The sequence below is a fragment of the Festucalex cinctus genome, chromosome 20, assembly GCF_051991245.1.
Source record: "Festucalex cinctus isolate MCC-2025b chromosome 20, RoL_Fcin_1.0, whole genome shotgun sequence".
In the NCBI taxonomy this organism is placed as follows: Eukaryota; Metazoa; Chordata; class Actinopteri; order Syngnathiformes; family Syngnathidae; genus Festucalex; species Festucalex cinctus.
The window spans coordinates 8,369,686-8,396,093 of NC_135430.1; the positions used below are offsets into that span (position 1 = coordinate 8,369,686).

The window sequence follows — 26,408 nt, forward strand, 5'->3', positions numbered from 1 at the left end:
GCCAATAAACATCAGTGGGTAGCTAAGGGTGGTCAGGAATCGGGCCTAAGTCAAAATGCCAGGGCCGATTTAAAAGCCACTTTTTTCGCAAAATTCCATTAAAACCGGGCCCTGAAAGTTAATTTGAGGGGAGAGGGGAGGGGACAACTAACCCCCAATATCATTATTACCGATTGATACAAAATCGTAACTGGATGCATGAAAAAGTCTCAAGTCAGAAATTGAACAGGAGGTCTGCGAGCTAATTTGCAACCTACTCCCATTGATTTCCTGACTAAGTAGTAGGGATGTAACGATAACGGCAATATCGTGATATCGCGATATTAAAACTGCCACAATATATCGTCGTGGTCATGTCACGATATTAAAAGCAGCACATCTGTTAAAAATGCGTAAAGTGATGTTTGGAGATCGTTATATCCCTACTAAGTCATACTACAAGATACTTGCTTCTGGTTTTTTTTTTTTTTTGTTTTGTTTTGTTTTGTTTTGTTTTGTTTTGTTTTGTTTTGTTTTGTTTTGTTTTTTGTTTGTTTGTGACATCACAAGCAAATATTCTGATTAGGGTTGGTGTCCATGCTGGAGACGGGTCCGAGTCTACAGGAATCAGGAGTTGGGAGTGAAGGGCGTGCATGGTGACAAGGTGTTCAATTTAAAAAAAAAAGAAAAAAAAGAAAGTGAGACATCACACAGATGAGGTTGAGGGGGAAAGTACATGCTTTTTATTATGATTATTATTATCGTGAGTGTGGTCGTCGCCAAACAACGAAAAGGTTGTAACAGTGAGGGTGAAGGTGGGCGGGAACCATCGCCATGGTGATCGGTGATCTTCACATTGGACGGGCACACAGTGGAAAGTCGACGATGAGCACAACATTGTGCAAGTGAAGCACAACACAACAATCTGGTGATCATGTGATGACGTTTGACGCCATCTTGCCACAAACGTCGTCAGTCTTGTGCTCGTATTTTTGGTGAATATCAGCTGATTTTGTTTTGTTTGATTTCATGTTTTTTTTCAGCTTTATATAAATAAATATCGACAAAATAAATACATATTTGTAAAGCCCTTAATATGGGCTTTAATATGACATATGACTCGATGTTGTTGGCTCTGGGCTAATGTTAGCCGACGTCGCTAACATTAACCGGCTTAACGTAGCGACTGAACAAATGGAAGCGAACTAATGTAACGTTTCTCTTTTGAATCTCTCCAAATTGCGACGTATTAAGTGAGCAGCAAGTTTCGACTCGTTTGCAGAAAAGGGGTCAAGCATGTCTAAATGCAGTCGCTAGCACGAGCGCCGCTGCTTCGCGCTAGTGTACAAATCAATACAACAACACAACAATTAGTCGGGCTTGCTTTGACAAACAAACAGTGGGACGTTCTCGTCGAAATTGTAACATTTGAAAGCAGTACGTCGTCATTGTCTTACTAACGCTTATAACAACCACATGACCTTTGACCTGGTCTACATTCAGCACCAATTTCAACACAAAAAAAACATCAGAAGGGCCCAACCGATTCGTCTTATTTCATTGGCTTAATTTGAACTTTTAAAATGGGCAAAAATCTGCCGATTTTTTAATGTCAATTTTTGCTGATTTTTTTTTTTTAACACATGAACACATGACATTAGAAATTGTGATACTGTGACATTCCCCCACCCCAAATAATCAGCAAAAAAATTAGCTGATTTTTGCCGATTTGTCTTTGCAAAGTTCAACAAAAATTATGTAATTGTAGAACGAAGTATTCTGCCTGTAGTTCATATTTTTATTGTTGAAAGTGTTGAGACCAAAACAATGAAGTTATTTTATTCATTTTCTTAAATTATTGACTCCCAGCCATTTTCATTGAAGAAACCCCCTTTTGACAGATTTTGCAAGGCCCACAGAACATTGTGTTCTATTACTACAAAAACATGGAACCTACAAAAAGAAGTATCTTTATATCTGTTTCCATTTTGCAGCCATTAGCATTAGAATATAGCTACGTTTAATCAATATTCACATTCCTGGTGAAAACACTGACAAACAGAGCTTGTTGCAACATGGCCCTGGCTGATCTCTTATACTCTGCTACCACCTGCTGGCTGTGTTTTTAATAACTACCATTGCTTTAAGCCACCTCTTCATGTCAGAAGCTGCATCTATATGCTCTTGCATAAAAAAAAAAAAAAATGTAAACACGTTTTTGGGAGTGAATGACAAAGTATCAAAAACATTTTTACACATTTTTGGGCTTGAATGAGTTAATTGCCCGATTATCCGAATCGTATTCTGCCATATATCGGAATAAGCCTCGGCCTCAAAAATTGCATATCGGTCGGGCCCTGAACATCAACACAAAAGCCTTTTCGTGGCTGTTTTTTTTGTTTCTTAATTCCAGTTCCGGGTGCGCTCATTTTTTGCGTCCACCGGTCACCTCCTCGGGGATGAAGACACTTACGGTGAACTCGGCGCTCTCGGTGCCGTACTTGTTCTTGACCAGGATGCTGTACTTGCCCGTGTCGGCCGTGCTGACCGCCGTGATGGTGAAGCTGGCGAACTTGCCCGACTCGAAGCGCAGGATGCAGTGCTCGTCCGATGTCAGCTCCTTCTCGTTCTTCAGCCACGTCACCTGCGGCAGCGGCTCGCCCGAGATGTTGCAGGTCAGTTGGAGCGCCTGCCGGTGGGCGGGGGGGTTTAGCTCAATGTGAGTGCAGTTTGATGCGGTTGAGGGTTAGCGCAGTTCTCACCTTGCCCTCCTGGATGGTGACCACGTCCGGAAGGCCTCCTGCCACTCGGGCGCGGTCTGATCACACGCAAAGTAACGCAGTCAAGTGGGCGAACGTGCAAAATGGATGATTGATGACTAATGGGTGGATATATGAGTGAATGGATGAATGGTTGAGTGATGTGTTGATAAATGAGTGGTGGAGGAATTGATGAATGAATGAACTGATAAATGATGCATGAGTAGCGGTGTGGATGAACAAATAACTCATGGATGAGTGGATGACTCATGAATGAAAGAATGAATAATCCCTGAATAGGGTGGATGGATAAATGAATGGACACATGCTGAATCAATGATTGAAATATTAATAAGGAATGAGCGGATTAATGATTTCTTCAGTGTGAACAAATGGATGGATGCATCGTCATGAATGATGGATGAACAGATACGAGAATGATGATTGGATAGATGAATGAATGATTAGATCCCTGGTGGATAGATGAATGAATGAATGAATGAAGAGATGATGAATGTGTGGATGAATGAATGCACGCCTGTTGAGTGAATGATGGATGTACAGATACGAGATAGATGAGTCATTGGATGAATGAATGAATGAAGAGATAATGGATGAGTGGATGAATGAATGCATGCATGCTGAGCGAATGATGAATGCACAGACATGAGATGGATGAGTCAATGGATGAATGAATGAATAGGTATGCAATGAGTGGAAGGTTAAGTGTTGAATGGATGAGGATACGATGGATGAATGGAGGATGCATGAATGAACGAGTGAGTGGATCGATGAATGATAGTGAAATGGAAGAATGTACAGTTGTGAGGGATGAATGAATGAATATGGATAAATGTCGAATGAATGAGGAGAAATGTTGAATGAATGAATGCATGATGAGCGAATAATGGATGCACAGATGAGATGGATGAGTCAATGGATGGATGAGTGATTGAGTGAATGAATGAAGGGATGTGTGATGATGAGTGGATGATTAATGTTGAATGAATTAGGAGACAATGGATGAGTGGATGAATAAATGAATGCATGCGTGATGAGCAAATGATGGATGCACAGTTGCGAGATGGATGAGTCAATGGATGGATGAATGAATGAATGTAATGTGAGTGGATGGATAAATTTTGAATGGTTTTGAGGATACAATGGCTGAGTGGATGAATGGATGATGCATGCATGAGTGAATGAGTGGATGGATGAATGATAGTGAGATGGAAGAATGTACACTCGTGACAGATGAATGAATGGATGAAAGCAAGTGAATGGATGAATGCACGGGTGAATGCATGACAATATGGAAGTAATGTTTGAATGAATGGATGATAGGATGAATGCTTACTTTTTTCTGCAATAGCAGCCGCTCTAAAGAAGAGATGAAATCAAATGAGAAAGGATTGTGGAAGTGCAAGACCACAAAACATTCCAATCTTACTCACTTGAGTCTTTTGAACTCGGCCAAAGCGTCCTCATACGCTGCAAAAGAGGGAAGCGGACGGTGGTGAGAGGAGGAACAACGAACGTCACTCACCCCTCCAAAAAAAAACCCCAAAAAACAGGAAGCCAAAGCAAACCTTGACCCGTCAGCTCCACGGTCCTCCTCAGGCCGCCCCTGCCGTCGTTGATGTTGAACTCGATGGCGTACTTGCCCGTGTCCTTCTCGGTGGGCTCGCTGATCTGCAGCCACAACTGGTCGCCCACCACGCCGCTCTTCAGGCGGTCCGAGAAGGCGATGGCCGAGTCCCTGGTAGGCGGGGAGAGAGGCCCGAAAGTAATAAACGAGTCTTTTGCCACCAAATCTGCGGCGTATTTATGTGTTCAGCTATTGGAATGGTGCCTCGTTATCGCTTGAAAGTGTTGTTGGGCCAACTCACTTGTAATGCCACGTGACCGGCAGCAGGTCGTTGTAATAGCTGACAAAAGTGTAGAGGCGAATGCCTTGATCCGTGCTGGTGATCTTCAACGGCGTGGACGAGTTAGCTGGAAAAAGATGACAAAAATTGCAACGGTTCATTTGAAGTGACGAAATGTCACCGGAGACGAAACAAAATGGGGCAGCTTTTCATCTCACCGATGTAGTTGAAGACTTCGTTCATCAGGTCTTTGAAGCCTGCACGAGAACACATTTGATCAGGTAATATTAGTATAGTGTAGTATTAGCTTATTATTAGGGATGTAACGTTAACGGCAATATTGTGATATCGCGATATTAAAACTGCCACAACATATCGTCGTCACGTCACGATATTAAAAGCAGCACATCTGTTAAGAAAAGTCAGGTTGATTTCCATTTGTGCTGTTCTAGCACCCTCTGGTGGCTATTTTTTTTAGTGCAGTTTAATTTTCACAAGGCATGTTTTGGCCCTTCTATGTTTAAAAACCACACTAATGGTCAGATGAAGGCGAACACGGTAATATGCTCGTGGACCGAGTCAATACGTGGAGGAACTCAATGTGTGCGTACATTAAGCAAGTAATTGCCTCAATATTTAGTCTTTTTAGATATTGTAGGTTGTTTATATGAATTGCTGTAATGTACAAAAGCACAATATTGATTTTTATTTTTTTTAAGTATGAGCTAATTTTTCTTTACTTTTGTTTTTTTTTTACAATAGTGACCTTTTTTGGATCACCAACCTGCCCAAAATATCGTTATAATTATCGTATCGTGACCTTCATATAGTAATGTTTGGATATTGTTACATCCCTACTTATTATTAGCTTCGGCAAGCTAATGTCTATTACCTTATGGCTAGCTTCAATACGCTAATCGACTTTCAAAGTTTAGAATTTATAAACGTACAATATATCAAATCCAATCTTCACCCAGGTTAGCATCTATTAGCTTACTAAATTATTGCTAATATTAGTCAAGTATTAGCTTATTACTAAACTTGTATACGTACAATATTTCAAATTCAACCTTCACCCAGGTCAGTGTCTATTAGCTTACTAAATTGTTGCTCATGTTGGACAAGTATTAGCTTATTGCTAATACTTATAAACATACTATATTTCACATTCAATCTTCACCCAGGTTAGCGTCTATTAGCTTCCTAAATTACTGTTAATGTTAGACAAGTATTAGCTTATTGCTAAACTTATAAACGTAGCATATTTCAAATTCAATCTTCACCCAGGTCAGCGTCTATTAGCGTACTAAATTATTGCTAATGTTGGACAAGTATTAGCTTATTGCTAAATTATAAACGTACGATATTTCAAATTCAATCTTCACCCAGGTTAGTGTCTATTAGCTTACTAAATTATTGCTAATGTTAGCCAAGTATTAGCTTATTGCTAACTTCAGGGAGGTAGCATGTGGTAGCTTATTACTAGCTTCAGTCAGGTAACGTGTATTATTAGCTTATTGCTCATTTAAGACAGGTAGCCTAATGTGTACAGTAGTAGCTTATGAGTTAATTTGTTGTTTTAAACGGGTAACATCTATTAGCTTATTAGATAACTTGAATTCATGTTGATTATTGTGCAAGAAATGCTACAGCAGTTTTAGCATACATTTGTCAGTCAGATCTAACGTAGACGTGTCTTTTCCTCGCTCGTCCTTCAGGACCATCTCGTACACGCCGGCGTCCTTCTTGGAAATCTGTTGAGAAAAGGGCAATGCATTGTGGGTATAATACCACAGAAACTCTGCAATGTCATAAAAAAAAAAAAAAAACTGAAGCGTTGTGAAGGGTGCTGCGTGAAAAACGTATGGGTGAAAATGGCAGCAAAAAAACAAAACAAAAAACAAGCAAGCAAGCAAACATGGATTAACTGAAAATAAATATGAGCAAAAATGCAATCATCTTATGTTGCTATTATTCCTACCTCCTCATTTCCTAGTTTGTTTTTTTTGCGACAATTTTTATTCTGCATTTTTGTTTTCGTATTTTCACGCTTGCGTGCACCCTTGCTTCTTAATCAAATCCACTTAAATGTCATTTCATATGAGTTGTGTATACTTTGAGTTCCATGTTCTGGCTGAAGCTAATCGTTATAAATAATAAGCAAGCAAACATGCAAAAAAAAAAAAAAAAACAGCAAGCGATGCCAACTTTAAGCGTTCTGCCGATATGGACGTCCGCAGAGTCGGAGGGCGGGTCGGGCTGCAGTGGGAAAAATAATGTGACAGCAACTTTATGAGCAGTGGCATTATGACAGCGGCGTGCGATGGGGCGAGCGAGCGTGAGGCATCAAGGAGGGGAGAGAGAGAGAGACAGACAGACAAAGCACAAATCATGTCCATGATAATTGATTTCTTTTAATGACTTATTGGAAAATATGACACATTTAAATGATGATTTGCAATGGATGGTTGTTATACACATTGTTAGGTAAATATTACATTTATAGTAGGGATGTAACAATATCCAAACGTCACAATACAATATTATCACGATGTGAAGCTCACGATACGATAATTATCACGATATTGTGGGTAGGTTGGCAATATTTAAAAAAGATCACAATATTGTAAAAAAAAAAAAAAAAAGCACAATATTGTGCTTTTGTACATAACAGAAATGTTATTATTATTATTATGTTTTATTATTATTATTATTATTATCATTACTTTTATTATGTTATTATTATGTTATTATGTTATTATAATGTTATGTTGTTAATGCACGCACACATTGAGTTCCTCCACATATTAACTCGCTTCACAGGCATATTACGTTCCCCTTCATCTGACAATCAGTGTAGATTTTAAACATAGAAGGGCCAAAACATCCTTAATGAAAATTAAATTGCACTAAAAAAAACTAGCCAACAGAGGGTGATAGAACTGCACAAATGCAAATCAACCTGACTTTTTTTTAACAGACGTGTTGCATTTAAGTATTGTGAGCATGATGACGACGATAGTGTTGCAGTTTTAATATCACGATATCACGATATTGTGCTTATCAGTACATCCCTAATTTATAGCTCCGTTAAATTGAACATTTCAATACTACAATATTTTTTTCTACTTCAGTACCTTTTACAATATTATTCCCCAAGCATAATTCTAAAATTTACAGTAGAATACAATTTTATTTTTTAATTATTCATTGACATTTCCATCCAAACATCCATTTCCTTGACCGCTTATTCCTCACAAGGGTCGTGGGGGATGCTGGAGCCTATCTCAGCTGGCTTTGTGCAGTAGCCACATTGACATTTGAAAAACTAAATAAATGATTATTTGTCGTATATGTTGTTTAGACATTTTGAAAATACAAATAAACAAAAATATAATCTAGCAATATATAGTGTAACTTTTCTAAACCGTCATATTTCATTTACAAAATTGAAATAAAAAATACTTTTTTTAATAAAAATAAAAATAGTGGTCTACATTACAGTATTTAAATATATTTCCATTATTTGTTTTTACATATCTAAAGAAAAAAATCAATTAGCGAACCCTTACCTTGATTGTTGACTGGTTATGAGAACTCGGAAGTCCGCTTCTTACCTGAGCTATTTCCAATTTGAGGACGCCCTCGGTGAAGCTCAGATTTTGGTCCGCCTTGATCTCCCGTCCATCCTTGTACCACAGCGCCGAAGTCTCCTTCTTGATGTTTCCCACCTTGATTGCAAAACAATTGTAAATTTTAAAAATACAAGGCTCATGTTAAAATAAATCCAGTGTCACCTTGCACTTGAGCACCACACAACATTCTGGAGTGACCTCGTAGCCCAAATACTCAATGAAGTGAGGACCTGGAGCACACAAAATGGTGGGCAAAAAAATGAAAACAGTGGAAATGGGAACCTAAGATGGAGATTTCCGTATGTAAATGAAAATTAACCTTGCTTTCGGAACCATTCTTTCCTCTGGAACTCGGATTCCTTCTGCAGCTCTTTGAACACTGAAAAAGCAAAAGCACAAGTTGCGTCTGCATGCTTTTCTGTCCCCTAGTGGACGAAACACGAAGTGACAAGATGGCGACAGCTAGGCTGGACATTAATTGTGTATCTTTTACCGTACAGCAGGGTTGTCCAAACTTTTTCATTTGAGGGCCACATACAGAAAATCAGCAAGGGCCACATAACGTTATGAAGAGAAATTGTGTTTCATCCTAAAAATTGTACAAATAATTAATTTGTGCTTTTGCATATTTAGAAAAATGCTACAGTATATAAACCAATTTATTTATAATATGGCAGTAGGGTTATTATAGTTTTGGAATTTTTCATTTTAGATTTTTATTAGTTTTCAGAGTGGTTCTCTTTAAAAAAAAAAAAATGCTTAGTTTCAGTTTAGTTTGTTAGTTTCTGTATTAGTATTAGTTTTTCTTTTCTTTTTTTAAAAAAAAGTATATGACTTAAATATTTAAAAAATACAGTGGGAGCAACGTCATCTGAAGTTGCTTTTCTATTGGCTGCTGCTAGATGACGTCACTTCTGTGTGACATACTTTCAAACATCATTATTCCGGTTTATATCAAAATTAATCTACTAAAAATCACATTTAAAATCATCCTCAAAGGCTTGTGTATTGAATTAATTACCAAAGACTAAAATGAAGGACATGTTTGCTGTAATCTTGGTTAGTTTTAGTTAGTTTTGTAAACATAAAATGTAGTTTCAGTTTTAGTTTTTTTAGAAAGCATTTTCATTTTTATTTTATTTCGGTAACAATATTGTTATTTGAATTTTAGTTTTAGTTTTTTCATTAGTTTTAGCTAACTAAAATAACCCTATCTAAAATAAAGGGATACTTTACTTATTTAGCCATTTTTGGCAGTCAAACATTAATATTTTGCCTATAATAAATTTTATATTTTCATTATTTTTCATGTACAATTAGTACCTTTAAAAAGACATTTTGCAACTTGCTGTCGACTGAAAATGACATCACAAGGGTTCAGGTAACCAATCACAGCGCACCTGTTTTCTAGGTTTGGTCATGTGACAGTCACAAGCTGAGCTGTGATTGCTTACCTGAGCCCTTGTGATGCCATTTTCAGTCGACAACAAGTTGCAAAATGTGTTTTTAAAGGTACTAATTGTACGTGAAAAATAATGAAAGTATCAAATTAATTATAGACAAAATATTAACTTTTTATTGCTATAATGGTAATAATAAGTGAAGTATCCCTTTAATAGCACCTGTTTTTCGATACCCTCCCTTCTTACTTGGGCCATCTCCAAACATTTTTGTTATGTTTATTTTATTTGAACTGAGTCAAATGCCATTTTTAGCACATGTCGCGGGCCACTGAAAAATGGACGGCGGGCCGCAAATGGCCCCCGGGCCGTAGTTTGGACACCACTGCCGTACAGTATTTAATTTGTGCAACCGCGACGTCGCATTTTACGATCTGTGCACTTCTAATACACCAAAAATTAATTTGAGTTGATCCCCTTACCGTCTCCTATGAGTACCAAGCTGGACTGGTTGGTGGCTTTCCCGTCCTGCATCTGGAAGGTGAAGGTGCCTTCGTCCTCGGGCATAAGCGACTCCATCACCATCTCGACCACGCCCGTGTTCTTGTCTAAGTTCATCTTGTATTTCTGACAACAAAAACGCGAGCGACGCATTGAAAAGAGACGCGCAAACGAGGGAGAAGGATTCGCCCTCCCGCGTTGAGCCGGCGGCCGACCTCGCCCTGGGCCACCGCGTTGTCGTTGAACACGTAGTCCACTGGCGTTGGGCGACATCTTCTCGGCCTGCAGCCAGAAGCGAACTCGGCCCTTCTCCAGCATCTCCACGGCCAAATCGGACTTGAGGGGAATAGCTAAGCGAGGGCGAAGTGAGGACAGATTTCACTTTTGGGGCTTCTACTGGGAAACATTGCATTGTGGGTACTCACTGGGGAACTTGTGATCGTGGCTGATCTCCAGCAGCCTCTTCAACTCTGTCACAAGCCACATATTAAAAGCCGTCATTTGAGTTTGTACGAAAACACAGCAGATACGTCAAATGTGTTCAATATTGGGGGTGATTGAAACCGTTCTTGACATCTTCATTGCTTGGTAGAGCAGCTAAAACAATCCAATTTTTGAAATTTACGGAAAGAAAAGGCAAAATCACACACACAATAACATATGTGGGAATGCTTCAGCATTCCCACATATGTTATTGTGATTTTTATTCTCCACACTTTTTTTGCCACGTACTCCCACCTAATATTTCCAATTTACATTGTTCAAATTTCAACTAGCTTAAAAAAAAAATCACACCTTCCGGGGTATATATCGTCTGATTCCACATGACTAACAGTATTTGCACAATTTAATATTTAATATCAACTTTTCCCCATCAAGTCAGACTAGTTCCAAAAATAACGGCACAGTGTTATAAGAATAAAGTCTTAAATTATGTCCCCAAAAAAGCCGCAATGTTATGAGAACAATCCAAGAATAAAGCTTTAACACTTTGACCGCCAAAAACGTTTAATAACGATTCGTAAAATCACGATCTATGCCGCCATAAACGTTAAATGACGTCAACTACGTTTTTTTGTTGTTGTTGTTTTTTTTGTTTTGTTTTTTTTAATCAATGGGCAGTGCAACATCTAAGTGCAACGCTGCCTGGTCAATAGGTTGTGGAATCAAAAACACTCACTAACTATGGCCAGCAGATGGCAGCATTGTATCTCTTTTCAAGGACTGCCGGTGTATGAAATTACAATGAAGCATGATGACATCTGATGAAATCTGATGAAATAGAACTTTTTCAAGGATGATGCGAATGATCAAAGCCGTGTCATATTAAAGTTTTTTATAATGAGTGGCAGTAAAAGTTTACAAATTACAAATTGCAAATTAATTACAAATTAATTACAAATTTATTACAAATTTATTACAATTAAATTCAATAAATAAAATTCTGGATTTTTCAGATAAAATTCTGAAATTATGAAGAAAAAAAAGGTCAGGTTACACATAAGAAACGAGAGTAATGTCAGAATGTTGCATAAATAAAAGTAGCGATGTTACAAGAAAAGCTGTAATTTTACATTCAAAAAGTAATAATGGTTGCAATTTCATGAGAATTAAGTAAAATAATGAGAAAACAATCCTAACGTTACAGGAAGAGCGTCATATTATTATGAAGATAAAGTTGATGCCAACAAAAAAATCTCAATATGACACGAAACTTGTCATAATGTTGAAGGAATTGGTAATACTACAGTACAAGTATAAATGAAAAAAAGTCTAAAATATTGCGAGAAAATAGTCGTAAAATAGAAGAAAAAAGTTCCTTTTCAAAGAAAATAGTCATACAACGTTATGAGTATGTCATAAAGTCACGAGAATGAAATCGTAAATAACGAGAAAATAGTCAAAATTTTGTGAAAACAAACATTGCATAAAGTTGTAGCTCACGAAAAAAAAAGGCTGTGATTTAAAAATACGAACCCCCCAAAAATTGCTAGGCTACTAAAATCGTATATTACAATAAAAAATAAACGTGTAAAGTTACGAGTGACAAGTGTGAATATTATCAGAAAAAAAGTCTTGCTACCACCTTCATACCTTCAGGTGAGATGGTGTAGCTGGACGAAGCTCCGTCAGTATGGGTGACCAGACACGAATAAATACCGATGTCTTCCTCACCGGGAGAGTTGAACGTGACTTTGGACCTGAACGGAAAATATCAGAATCATCCTCGGTGTGAGCGACCATTCTTTAGTGAGCCCATTCGGCCAAAAATCTCACTTGTTCCCTTTGGTCTCCACGGTCAAGCGTGACGACGGCTCGTCCATGTCCTCGTAGTTCTTGGACCACACGAATTTGGAGTCGGGGGTCATGCCGGCGCATTCGAAGTTGAGAGAGATGACGCCGTCGTCGTCCACGTCCACTGCGATCTCCTTGGTGCCTGCGAAAGGACGCGAGGTGGTCGTGAAGGTCATGCCACCGACCAATCGTCGCCTTAGTTTTCCTACCTGGCTTGGTGACGGCTTGGACCGGTTCCGAGATATCCGAGCTTTTCCCCACGCCGGCTTGATTCTGAGCTCGAACGCGGAATACGTACGACTCTTGCTCTTTCAGATTCTTCACCTGCGAGAAGAGCAACGGTTTCATCGTATCGGTTCATCGCGATCGTCTCTCCGATAGACATCCACCTTGAAGAAAGTATCCTGCGTGGCTTTGGTGTTGAGTCCTCGCCAGGCTTCCTCCGGAGCTTCGGCCTCCTTCATGTCCACGTAGAAGCCGTTGACAGGATCACGCCCCTGGTACACCGGCGCTTTCCACAGCAACACCATGGAGTCGCCTCGCACCTCTCGCAGCTGGAGATCGTGAGGAGGTCCTGTGCAAAAAAAAAAGGTAAACAAATGCAGAAAAATGTTTTGTTTGCTTTGCATGGATAACGTGCCAGATCCTCGCACCTGGAACGGCAATGGTCCACTCCTCGCACAGAAACGTGTCGCTGGGTAGCGACGGGATGCCGACGCCTGCGATGTTGGCCGCCCGGACCTGGAACTGGTACTTCCTGTTCTCCTTCAGGTCGGTCACCTGACCACACAAAATAACGTCCATCTTCTAGAGCATTTATCCTCATAAAAGTTGCGGGAGTTGCAGCCTATCCCAACTGACTTTGGGGTACACTCTGGACTGGTCGCCAGCCACACTGACAAACAATTTAGAGTTTTCACTAAAGCCGTAAATCCACACAAATTTTGGGGAAAACACGCAAACTCTGCGGAGGAAAGCCGAAACTGAGATTCGAAACCAGAACCTCAACACTGCGCGCCAGACGTTCTAACCCCTATTGACCATACCGACATGCCTTGTTAACTTTTCTGCCAACACAAAAGTTCCACAAAAGTCGGTTTTGCGACTCACCCTGTAGGCACGCTCGCTGACAGCCCTGATGTTGGCCTCGTGCCACTTTCCCGCCACGCCGTCCACGACCTCACGGTAGTCCACGAAATATCCGGTGATGTCGGCCCCTCCAATGAAGCTCGGTTGCTTCCACGCTAGCACCATGGAGTCACGTACGCACTCCAGCACGCTGATGCCGTACGGTGGCGCGGGTGACGCTGCAGTGACACACACAAACTCAAATCAGCCACGCCAACAATTGCCTGTTGTTATTCAGTCTTTATGCTAATGAAGCTAAAGTTTTCCGTCCTTGAGTAAAGATTCAATATTGGTAAACAACCCTTTAGAAAGAGAATAACTTGCACAATGAGACATGCTAACCTAGGATAAGCTAGGATAGATGAAATGTAAATTACTTCTTTGGTGTGTGTTTTTTTTTAAACAAATGAACTGTACAATAGTTGCAGCTAATGATAAAAACTGGAGTAGGTCATACCTATATTTTAGCACCGCATAACTAGTAAACTTTTATATGACTTCAGACAGTGGCATAGCACTGCTGTCAAATGCTAGGCTAAGCTAATAGAGCTGTCATGTAGAATTCCGACTTTCCTGTTCTTTTGTTTCGTGTTGCTAATAGTAGTAGCTAATTACTAATTTAGCACCACAATTACTATTACCTGTTGCACTTACTGTGCTAAAGGTTGTAGCTAATAATATTTTTAAAGCCGCGCTTACCAGTAAATGTTAAAATAGCTTTTAAACAGTTTGGTTTCAGACTGAGTCAGGCTAAATCCATTTCCCGGTCTCTTTCTATGCTATGCTGTTATATGCTATGCTAAAGTAGGTCAGCTTGTATCACTTATTTCCTGCCATTTATTGAAGCTAATTAGCCGTTAAGCTAAAAAGTGTTTCAGTCTTTTGGACAAATTTAGTGAATGGTTTTCATTTCCAAGATGTATGTTATAATGGTAATACTAATACTAATACTAATACCTAATAAGTACATTTGGTAGTACATTTACCAGTAAACATCTTTTAAATTAATTAGTTTGAGACAAAGGTATGGCTTCCAATCTTTAGGCTACATGCTAAATTAAGTACCATCTAACCAATTGAACCTTTTAAAGACGGGGGCTTTGATGCTGTTAGTTAATGTCAGATTACATCTAATAGAGACTGCAGGTGGTTACTAGAAGTGTGTGATAATCTGACATGGTGGGGGAGTGGGATGTGCCTAATAAGGGTTTTCGGGGCAACAGGACAGCGCGCCACCCCGAGTGCGAAGGCTGTGAAAAGTCGACACTTTGTCTAAGCGTGGCTGCTTGGGAGTTAGAATCCTTCAGGTGGCTTTTGCAGTGACTTACCTGTCTGGATACGCCACAGGAGCACCACCTACTGGCCATTTGCAGTCATGTGAAATAGAAGCTGAAGTACTGTACATTTTTCAGGTATGTGCACTTTGAATATTAATGTTCTGGTGACATTTAATTTTTACGAGAGTTGAATCAGTCTTTTTTACAGAACTATCTGTACTTGTACTTAAGTACTCAGTGGGGGTAAATTGAATAGTATGGTGAGGATTGTTTTTTTTACTTCCCATCCTCATCCGGTGCTCACCTTCAGCCCGTGCGTCTGGCCTCGCCGCCTCCCGGTTAGCAGAAGCATCTACTGACAACTCGCGTGCCCGCTTGGCCCCGGGGGGCCCCTCGGCTGTCTTTTCAGCCAGCCCCTCAGCGCAATGTGAGCCTAAATCTGCTGCTACGTCAGTACGTGCTTCACAAAGCGAGCTTGGCGGTGGCTCAGAGGGCCAGTCGCCCCTCTCGGACCCTTGGTTTTTGCTATCCGAGGGGCCGGAGTTAGCCACCGCCGCTGCCCCGGGCCCCCGCTGGGGGAGCTCGGGGTCAGCCTGAGCTTTGCTTTTTGTGTCAGCGGGGATCTGGACAGTGTCATGCGTGTCCGTCCAGTGTGGCCTGTGCGTGGTTAGTTGGCCCTGGTTACCCCCCGGCCCCGTCTCCGGCAACACACCATGAGGGATGCCGCCCCCTACGGGAGTTAGAGAGAATCAAGAGAAGCTGTTTTTAAACACAAGCACAAAAATACACTTGCAATTAAAATTAAAAAAAAAACAATAAATCCAGTTGGAGACTAAAAGATGTCTTCATCTGACTGGGAGGGACAATGAAGACAAGATGGCCAACAAGTGACATCCACGTGAGGATATGATGAAATCATGCAGACAAACACACTACGGTAATCCCCCACATTTTTGCGTTTCACTCGTATTCACAAATTCACCTGTTCATATTTTTATTAGGAGGAACCTAGCCTCCACCACATGCTATATGCGGAGAAAGAAAATCACCACAAGTGATGCATCTGGCTTAGAGTTAAGGTGTGTACCGTATATCTGACTGGGAGGAAGTCAATTTAACTTTGGTTACAAAATAGTCTTGCCATGTGTATCAAATCATCTATAAGCCATTTATTATCAAGATTAGGATAAATTTGAAACGATATTAAACTGTTTTGGGATTATAGTTTGTGATATATTTACATTAAACTATAGAGAATTATAAACATTACTCGGGTGGTATTTCGCGATTCGTGGCAGGAATTACCGTACTCAATATTTACCATTATGACAATGAATGTGCTTCATAAAGGGAAAAGAAACATGCCGAGTTGTGGTTAAAGGCTTAAACTCAAGCTGAAGAGGTTTACAAGGGGTCTTACAGAGATTATGTTTCACTGTATTTCCCCCTGAAAACCCCTGATCCAAATGATTACGACTATCCAAGTCAATGAGCGAAAACAAAGCGAGGTTAGTTGGCTGGTTGTGATGGTGGTCCGTGCGCTGGTACCTTCAATGCTGGTGAGTGTTTTGCCAACACATCGCGTGCCCGGGACGGGGAAATGGTGAGGGAAAGGGAAGGGAAGGATGCTGGTTGTGTGATTCTTGGGCTGGTTTGTAACTACCGCTGAGTTGGATCGCACTGACCCAAATTAGAGGAAGTCTACAAGTCCTGACCCGCTTCAGGCTGTGCAGGGAGCTGGTGCTTGGTTTGGTTTGGGTGGATGTAGGTGGAGCGCAGCAGACAATAAAAAGTGACAGGGTGGTTGAGTGCAACCACGGTGGAGTGGAACAGTGGGGGAGTGCCAGATGGCTCAAGAGAACACAGGTGATCAGATGCCACATCTTGTATATGAAAAACATCCATTCTATTCCTTCAAAGATATTTGAGTGGTGGCTTTCCTCACCAATCGCAGCCTTCACCTCCACTGGCTCTGATTCCGGAGAGAACTGACTGAGTCCTGCGGCGTTCACTGCCCTCACCCGGAACACGTACTTCTCTCCCGTTGTCAGACCGTGGCAGATAAATCTAAAAAGATGTACTGTTAGAGTTGAAATTGCTTAAATATAATCAAGGATAAAACATACCCAACGCTTCGCTTGAATAAAAGCAATTCCACAAAAAGTCAAGGTTTACCTGGTCACGTTGACGGGTTTATTGTTGCATGGCTCCCAGACGTTACTGCCCACGATGCTCGCCTCGATGTAGTAGCCCACCAACTCCTTGGCGTCACGGGATGCTTCCCAGGATACCACCACGGATGTGTCCGTGTTCCTCGTGGGGATGACTTTGCTCGGAGCAGATGGAGTGTCTACAGATTCAAACGTTCTCCCATGTCACAGCCATGAATGCGGATCTTCGGATTTGCGTGCGACCGGGGCGTTTTCTGACCGAGCTTGTCGCCAACCGTGGTGGCCTCAGTGGGGTCGGACGGCTCGCCAACGCCGGCGGCGTTGCAGCAGCGGACGCGGAAGCGGTAGGACTTCCCCTCGGCCAAGTCAAACAGCGCGAATCGAGGCGACTTAACTGGGATCTCGGTGTTCACCCTTTGCCAGCTGTCGGTGCCTGAGACGCACTGAAGGGACAATGAAGGAGTCATTGACAACATCATTTTTTTGTCCCTACCTTACCGAACCTGTCTATAAGTAAGAACTTGACTCAAATTGAAATTTAGTGAGGGACTTGACTTGTAATTTACTTGATACTTGTAGGTGAAGACTTGAAAGTTAGTTGAACTTGTTGGTATTTCTCGGCGTGTCAGTACGTCGAACTGTACCGTATCACCTGTCTTCTTTGGCAGGGTACACTTTCACACTGCTGAGATGTGACGCTATTCACGTAACTGATACAGCTCTCCATCTCACCCAGGCTCCTCTTGGTATTCCAAAGTATACCGAAGAAAGTCAACCTGAACTGACCCACTTGATGATAATATGGATTTCTCTTAGATTTGTGCTTAATTCATTTGATTACCTTCTCCACATAGTACATGACACCTTCCAGGCCTTTCTCTCCAGGTGGCTTCCAGCTGAGCACTAAGTAGTTCTTGGTTGCTTCTGTCACTTGCAGTTCTCGAGGTCTGCCAGGAACAATACCCTCTGCCAAAATAGTCATGAGTCATAAGGAATCGACATACTAACCTGGATAAGAAAAATCCGTCTTTTCTGAAGTCTCTGATCTTACAAACCTGCAGGTTCCTCCTCTGTGACAATAATCTGGCCGGTCCAAGGAGCGGAGGTACCTGACAACAGGTGACAGGGATTTGGTCTATAGTTTCTGTTTAATAGAATACCCGAAGCATGGTACCTCTCATGCGGGCGCGATCAGCCGGGTCCATGGCGGCCACAGGTTCGGACACCCGGGACGGATGGCTCATGCCGTTCTTGTTGACGGCACGCACACGGAAGATATAGGAGCGGCCCTCGACCAATCCGGTGACCGGGAAACGGGCGAACTTGATGGGCGTGTCATTGCACTGGATCCAATGGGTTGTCCCGACCTCACACCTGTATGTATGGAAACGTTGACCTCAAGATTGGGGTTAAGATCAGGTTTGTGATCTGGGTTAAAATCAGGGTTGTAATTAGCGTTACGATGAGGGTTCCTATCAGAATTAAAGCTAGGTTGAGAGTTAGGTTTCGGATCAGTATTATATTGATCTCTAACCTGTCCACAAAATAACCCAGGATGGAGCTGCCGCCATCAACCGCTGGCTGCTTCCAGGAGACAATGATGTAGTCCTTGTTGGCATCCAGACAGCACACATCCAGGGGGGCCCCCGGTGCTCCTTCCACTTCGGCGTCAGCATCTTGGAGAGAGCAGAAAGGTCACTCGCTTGGCTTGTTGCTATTGGATCATCAACCAATGGCTATTGGCTACATCGGTTTTAATTAATCCTGCGCCAAAGAAGAAAACAACTGGGCAGTCCTTTCTTTCCCCTTGAGCCTGATATTCAAATTATGGGTTATCTCATCGGACTGTTCCATATCTATGCCCACTTAGAATAGTGAGAGTGAAGAAGGCCGTGACAGTGGCATGGGCCACCTGGGACACATTGGAAATGTCAGATGGTTTCCAAGGGGCGGTCCGCCATGATAAGCTTCACCGGCTTCTTTTTCCATGGTGTTGTGTCTCTACTGACGATATTTAAAAGCAGCAGCACATTCTTGAAACACTTTGAATGTTGAACGTGCCTGTTACGCGCCATGGGTCTGAAACTAAAACGATGTTGCTTGTTGTGGCAGAGAAGAGGCATGGAGATGAGGTTGATTGACAACCTGTAACCTGTATCTCACAAACATCATTTCTCAAATAACCAGATAATGGTAACATTTCAGATTTTAGCTCACCCTTCACAAAGACGTAGGCAGAGTAGGTTTTGTATCCGGACTTGGTGGTAACGCGGAGAGTGTAGAGTCCTTCGTCCTCTTTGTTGAGGTGCGTAAGGGTCAGCGTGGCTCTGTCGCCACTCCAATGCATGTGATTCCACTTGGACGGGGACAGGAGAACACCTGCATTGAGGAGTCGTTACAAAATTAAATGACAGCCAATAAAAAATAGTCAGGCTTAGGTGCACTTACCATCTCTATACCACTGCACCTCGGGCTGGTAGCGATGCAGGGCTGGGTAGATGACGACCGTGCACCCCAGGCTCATGGTCTCGCCCTCCCTGCCGAAGGACACGCCAAAGTTGTCGACGATGTGGGTCTGGAAGGTGATGCCATACTCGGACACGGGACCATCTAGAAGAAAATCAGTGAAACGCAACGTTAGCAGAACAGAGACACTAAAAGCTACTTGGTGGCTAAACTGTGTGTGGTCATGCACTAAACTAGTGAGGCACCACAAACCAACGATAAGTCTCCACATCAAAACCATCAATGGCTTTGGTTAATTTTAAAACCCGAGAGCTAGATTGAGAATAGTTGCTGCTTATCTATCTTATTTATCTATTGGTTCTCGTGGAATTACTGATGGGTTAAAACAATACCGGTGGTGACCATGCACACGTATAGTGGCTACTTGATGTTAGCCACACCAGAACTATGTGCCCCGGTTACCTTTCGCACCAGTCCCTGCAGCAGCAGCAAGGAAACAACAAAATCAAGTAAATAACAAAAATATACTGCATTGTCATTTCAGTCGTATTATTAAATGTTGGCTGTTCTGTGTATGAAGTATATTGACCAGAGGGAGTGTCTCGTTAGCATAAGCACTGACACAAAGTTCCATTTTATGTGTTTTAGCTACACAAGAAGAGAAAGTGTTCTTTGTCGATGCTTTGTTCAATAATCCTTTTTTTTTTTTTATTGCAAGGGTCACGTTCCAAACCACCCCCGCGATAGATGAAATCCATGAATGTGAGTATGCCTTTTAAAGTCGGAGCTACTCGGCTGAGTGATGTGAACGTGACGTATTTCCTGACTATAGCATTAGCTATAGATTTCGGAATCTCATTCAATTGCGCAGGTGCCATCCCACTCATTGATCAGTTTTTGTTTCCACATCAAATGAAATCATACAGCCACATATCGAGTTTGTACATACGTCTCGGTGCTGGCAGGAACTCGTCCACTTCCCCTTTGAACCCTGTGTGATGATAGCAGTTACTATGTTTATTTTGCATTTGAAACACGATACTGTGTTTTGCCATATGTCGAGTGCTGCGTGCCGGACTAAAGGCCACTAATCACAATGGCATCCCAACACAGTGATGATGATATACAGTATGAATCGGGATTTTTTTTTCTTTTTGGCTGGTTGTTCGTGACTTACGTTTTACGACAACCGAGGCGTAGGCGGACACCTCCCCCTTGACATTCATGGCCGAGACGTGATACTGGGCCGTGTCCTCGAAATCACATCTGGGGAAAAAAAGAGAACATCATCAGGTGACGGACGATGATGATGGACACATTCTGTCATGCCCTTAAACCCCCCTCTTAATTCCCCACCACCAACATGTAAATAAATCCGAGTATGTGACTGTAAGGCGCTTTCTAACTCCCAGCCAGGAATACCAATGCTATAAATAAACACAGCTGGTGATGTCATGGACACCATCGGCTGACCACGACAGCGTCAGTCACTTCGTTAGGCTGCAAGTAGTTGTGACAATTGAATATTTGTGAGCATAAAGCGACTTCCGTTTAGTAGAATTGAGTTCCAAGTCGCAGGAAACAAATGTATGTTTTTTGATTACAAGCAGCTCAATATTTAGCTCAAGTGCATTCCAGATAGATGTCAACAAAGGCTACATTTTGGGCCAGTCGGAACTTACTTGTTGATCTCCAGTGAGTGCACGCTGTATTTGCTCTCAATTTTGTACTTGCCAGCATTGGCATGAGGGTCGATGGCCACGTTATTTTTGTACCTTGCGAGAGGAAGAAGAAGAAGAACTTTCAAATATCGTTGGATTCAAGATGAATGTCACAGCGGGATGTTGAGTGTGTCTGTTGTGACTTCCTACCAGACAACTCGGGGGTCTGGCCAGCCACTGATGGTACAGTGCAGCCTCACGGACTGCTTCTCCCACACGGTGTGTGAGCGAGGCTTGATGATGAACTCCGGGACGTGCAACAGGCTGTCTTCGTTCATACGCTTGAAGTGCTCTTCGTGCTCGTGGAGCTACACAAAAAAAGGGGGTGAGAATTGATCACAGAATGCGGTTTGTTTCCTAAAAAGAAGATGATTTTTGACATAGCGATGGATCTGGCCAGGCCTTGGCTAACGCAACACAAAAGCACCCACGGGATAAACATGGAGCTTCCTTGGAACTCCTGAAGAATTTGTCACCCTCCGGCATGTCTGGCTGGGACAAACGAGCACAGTGGGGTCCCGTTACCAAGCCTAATGAATGGCTGCATCACACAGGGATATTAATGTCTCCCTAGTGTGTAAGCTAGATCATCACCAATCCCCACTTAGCACGCTAGCCTAGCGGTTCTCACTTCTGCCTCGACATTTTGCTCTTCAGGGTTCTTATCGTGCCCTCCTGTGTGGAGTTTGCATGTTCTTCGGATACTCCTGACATGCTAGACTCTAAATTGTGGTAGTCTACATGTGACCTACGATTGCTAGAAATCGCCTCTCGCCCAAAGTTACCACTGACCGTTTTATTAAAGGATATCCGCTTGGCCGACTCGCGCATGGCCTCCTTCCTGGAGATCTGCTCCGATCGCTCCATCTCCAGGCCGCTGGTGAACGTATCGCGGCTCTCCATGTAGGCGGCAGTGTCCCGCAGTCTGCTCTTGTCCGAATATCCCGCCGCAAACTCTTGACTTGACGGGCGAGGATTGCGATGGGGGTGAGCAACACGTGAACAAGCGCTCAAAGACGAAAGATGATACCTGGTCCTGAAGATGGGCACCACGTAGCCGATGATTTGGTTCTCACGGTCCACGGCCAAGTAGGAGGGCTTGGTTCTCTTGGGCAACCTGTCCAGTCCGGGTTGTGACGACCAATCAAGACTGAGACATAAGGGATGCACTTTAGGAACGTGATTGGATGAGGTGTGAGCTACAGTATAGTTACATTCGTACACCAAGTACAATGGAACGTTTTTTTTAGCCTTTGTTTTCTGCCCTTTTTTTTTCTTCGTCTGAATTTTGTCCCGGTTTTTGTACAATTGGTGGGACAAGTATTGTCAGATTCCAATCCCCGTATTGTCTATCACTATTATTTGTGAGCTAAACTGTGAAGCTACCCAGCTAGCTTACCAGGGTCTGACAAATTCAAGTCGAGGTCTTAGGTGCGCCTCTTATCTTTTGAGTTGCAAACCAGTATGCTGCTCTTGCCTTTTCCTCAGATTTTATCAAAAAAAGATAATCCTTGAATCCAAATAATAACCTTTGGAGCTCCCTCTGTGATACTCGCTCAGTGAGGCAGCCTCAGCCCCCGTCTCATCGCATACTTGGTTGGCAGATTGGTGGCACGCACGGCACAAAAAAATGTTTTCAAAAATAAAAGGCACAATATATTTAAATTTCTAATTTGCAAACCGTATGACTTGTAAAGTTATGGAGTTCAGGTTACAGTATTACCCAAACAAAGTGACAGATGGATGAACCCCTATGGTACAACAATCTACTATTGAGGAAAAAAAAAAAAGCCCTAAAATCCATTGTATACATCTAGAACATAAAGTATGCGTCATGTGAGTGGGATGCATTCAGGGTGTCTATAACCACAAAAGTCACCCAGAAACCGGATATCCAATATTGTAATTGTTGACCATCAAATCGTTTCTAGTTCATGTTAGAAAACCAACAGCCATCAATCGGCCAAAGCAGCATGACGTAGCATCTGGTGTCTGCATCGTTCGCCCCCCGACTTCCTCGCCCCGGCATCTTGGTGTGGCGCCCATGCGACAGATCAGGTGGCGCTAACAAAACCTAAACCCCCTTGAGCTGTTCGCACGCTCCGAGCAAGTATATTTAAAGATGTCCGACGTGCTGCTGCAGCTTGGATTGCCGTTTAGGCTGTCGGCTGGTGACATCCTTCGAGATTCTTTGCTTTTGTTAGGTAACGTGCAATCAAACGCAATCAGTCTTTTAAGATTTGAGAAAAACTTACATGTATCGGGCCCTAGCCATTCTAGTCAAGGGCACTTTGACGTCAATTTCAGTCGACAGGACAAAATGGCGGCCCACTGAGATTGAAGAAAATGGATGGATAAATCTTCTTCATTCTTATTAAACTTGAGTTGAGTTGAGTTATTTCAACGGCACAATATTAATCAGAATACCGGGCCCCATTTTCGTGGCCATCGCAAGTCTAGTGCAAAGCACAATCTGGGTAGAGTTTTCTTTCTTTTGGTATTTTGCTTGACTCGTGCAGATTAAATAGGAAGTTTTGCCCCATTTTGCACCATTGTCAGATGGAACGCAGATGACTCCCTGACTAATTGAAGCGGCTCCTCTCATTTCCATTGAAATCTGGAGGTGGAAGCACACATTGCGACAGCAAAAATTGACTTGCTGGGGTCTGCGTTTGAGATTGGCGAACTCAAAGAGCCTTCACGGATCAACAATCGTGCTGTTTGATGGCTTTGAAGAAATGCGGATTCTATGACTCCAGCAATGATTCTTTTGCTATAAAGACATGGAACGTTTTGCAGCAATTAGCATTACAATATAGCTAAGTTTCATCATTATTCACAAATCTGCTTAGAATTGCTGGGAAACAACTTGTTTTCAACATGGCCCTGGTTGATCTCTTATACTCTGCTGCCATCTGCTGGCTGTTTTTGTAATTATTACCATTACTTCATCAGTTCTCTGCAGTTGAGAGGCTGCATCAAAGCCTTCTGTATGCTCTAGCATTAAAAAAAAAGTATAAATACGTCTTTGGGACACTTAAAACATTTAAAATAGAACGTATTTATACGTTTTTGGAAGCAAATGAGTTAATAACGTTAATAAGACGTTAATAACATGATGCAAATGAGCTTCAAGTCCATGCAGGACGTCAACATTCAGTAATGCTCAGGTGTGGGCTAAATGGAAGGGAATGGAGACGATCCCAAGTGAGGATGGAGGTCCATCGGCAAATGGCGTTAAGAAGAGGGAGACCACGGTGGGGGAGTGGGGGGGTCAGCTCCTGTGTCTTACCCCCTGGTTCTGGTGCCGCCGCTGGTCCCGGCCGAGTACCTGCCACCCGGCTGGTAGCGGTAGCCGCTGTCGTAGCTGCGCTGGTGCTTGCGGTAGAACGGTACCGAGGACGACATGCTTGCTTGCGGGTGCCTGCGGATTTTTTTTCTGCTGGGTTAGCGTTCGACAGCTTCTCGCAACATGTTCGCCTACGCCGAACATGTATTGTTATTAATCTAGCAGTCCAGTCATATTCAGGCAACTTGTCACATGCTGCAACTTTCCCGAGCAGGAACTCACCTTTTTTTTTTTTTTGCGTCCGCGGGACACTTGCCACTTACCCCGCCTGCAGGTGACTTCCTGGATTTTTAAGGGTCAAATTCCACGATGAGGCAGGTAGCAAAAGCGAGGAAGGCCCAGCGGCTACTGCAGGTGGACAAGACTGCAGGGCACTCAACCAAAATAATACCAGGCCCCCCCACACACAAACACTCCGGTCAGTTTGTCACAGCGGCAGCCGCAGCCTTTTAAGGCTAGAGTGGGGATAAATATAGCGCGGGCAGGCGGGGGGTGACGTGAGGGAGTGCAGATTGTCAACCAGTAAACAATCGATTGCTGATAAACAGGTAAACGCCAACGTTTTGGGGTTAAAGCTCATCATCATCATCCATCAACCATACATTTACATTACAATAAATTCACTTTGGAATTAAAGTAAAATAAAATTATCTTTACTAGTAAATTACATTAAATTGATTTTTGAATATTAATTACTTTTGCATTAAATGACAATCAACGAAAACAACTCTATGCAATATCAAAAATTAAAACAGTTTTCAGTAGTGTTAATTTCGTCAACAAAAAATGAAACAAAAGTAATTTCGTCAACACACATTTTTCACCTGACTAAGACTAGACTAGACTAAAACCCTCATTAATAAACAATAACTGAATTCAGAATGCATTTTCGGCGACTATATACTTCACTTGATAAAAACTGGACTAAAATCTGTGGACATTTTAGTTCATGAACAAAAAGAAGACGAAAATGATTTTGTAAAATCTTGTCTCATCTGTGACAGTCATGTGACACACATAGGGTTGCCAACTGTCCCGAATTATCCAGGACGCCCCGTAATTTGGGCTAACTTGTTATGTCCTGTACGGGACCTCAAAAGTCCCGTAAAATAATTCTCAATTCTTACACGAAATGCAGCAAACGCCATCTTTGCCATTTTTGGACCACGGCTGCTCCTGTAGGTTGACAAGTGACAAGGAAGTTGCTCGTAGCCAATAAAATGAGTCGCTGGGTGTGATGTTAAGTGGAGATCTTGCAAGGTAAGATTGGCAACGAGAGAGAGAGGCACTTCCTGGTTTTGTCACAGCTTCACGTCACCTACACTCTAAACGCCGATCTTAATACGTCGGCTGCGAACGTATCAGCGGGAGCAATACAAGATGTATTCTCGTACTATTTATGAACAAATACTGCGAGAATTTAGTTTGCTGGCAAGTTTCACAATCAGCGCTTAACACAGCAAACCGCACTCTACAGGTCCTAGATCAGCTAAAACGGCAATGTCACGAAGCACGGCACCTGTCAGCCAATCACAAGCATTGTCACGTGCATTTGTTGTAGTGGCTAATATTGCATAAGTGGCTAGAAAATAATGATAACAATGTGTAGTGTTGTCCAGTCGGTTAGGAAGAGAGAATGGATAAACCTGTAAGAAAGAAAAGAAAGAAAAGTCTACATGGAAAAAGTAAATTTGGTGAGTCACGCTACTCTTTTGCATTTCTTTTTTTTTTTTTTTTGCACCTGTTTTTTGTTTTTGTTTTTGTTTTTGTAGGTAAAGAGTCAAATTGTGATTTCTTTGAGGTCCTTTATCCCTTATTTCGGGATGAGAAAGTTGGCAACCCTAGACACACAGCACAAA

At 42.2% G+C, this 26,408-nt stretch overlaps 2 protein-coding genes across 4 annotated transcripts in view; one reads left to right on the forward strand and one right to left on the reverse strand.

Moving 5' to 3' along the window:
- The window catches only part of emilin2b (elastin microfibril interfacer 2b), a 66,075-nt gene extending 53,081 nt beyond the window's left edge, over nucleotides 1–12,994 (forward strand). The window contains exons 15-16 of one of the 3 annotated variants that reach the window (XR_013280940.1): nucleotides 2,495–2,654; nucleotides 12,753–12,994. The gene's annotated coding sequence lies outside the window, so the exon portion shown is untranslated. Of the gene's footprint in view, nucleotides 1–565; nucleotides 859–2,494; nucleotides 2,655–4,110; nucleotides 4,176–12,752 lie in introns of those variants that run through there. The other 2 variants (XR_013280941.1, XR_013280942.1) reach the window with 2 other exon arrangements.
- On the reverse strand, nucleotides 528–25,175 carry myom1b (myomesin 1b). The gene is given in 38 exon segments (XM_077509213.1): nucleotides 528–2,668; nucleotides 2,742–2,797; nucleotides 4,096–4,118; nucleotides 4,193–4,229; nucleotides 4,328–4,497; nucleotides 4,628–4,733; nucleotides 4,825–4,863; nucleotides 6,273–6,360; nucleotides 8,224–8,337; nucleotides 8,404–8,471; nucleotides 8,561–8,620; nucleotides 10,124–10,268; nucleotides 10,358–10,400; nucleotides 10,402–10,492; nucleotides 10,568–10,612; nucleotides 12,237–12,343; nucleotides 12,420–12,579; nucleotides 12,647–12,761; nucleotides 12,827–13,011; nucleotides 13,091–13,217; nucleotides 13,548–13,744; nucleotides 15,147–15,572; nucleotides 16,788–16,909; nucleotides 17,018–17,192; nucleotides 17,273–17,456; nucleotides 17,855–17,979; nucleotides 18,069–18,122; nucleotides 18,188–18,387; nucleotides 18,548–18,689; nucleotides 19,231–19,392; nucleotides 19,462–19,623; nucleotides 20,429–20,470; nucleotides 20,657–20,745; nucleotides 21,162–21,254; nucleotides 21,351–21,508; nucleotides 21,993–22,161; nucleotides 22,231–22,350; nucleotides 24,493–25,175. Coding segments are annotated over 38 exon segments (4,779 nt in total). The 5' UTR covers nucleotides 24,609–25,175; the 3' UTR covers nucleotides 528–2,404.
- Nucleotides 25,176–26,408: the final 1,233 nt, after the last annotated feature.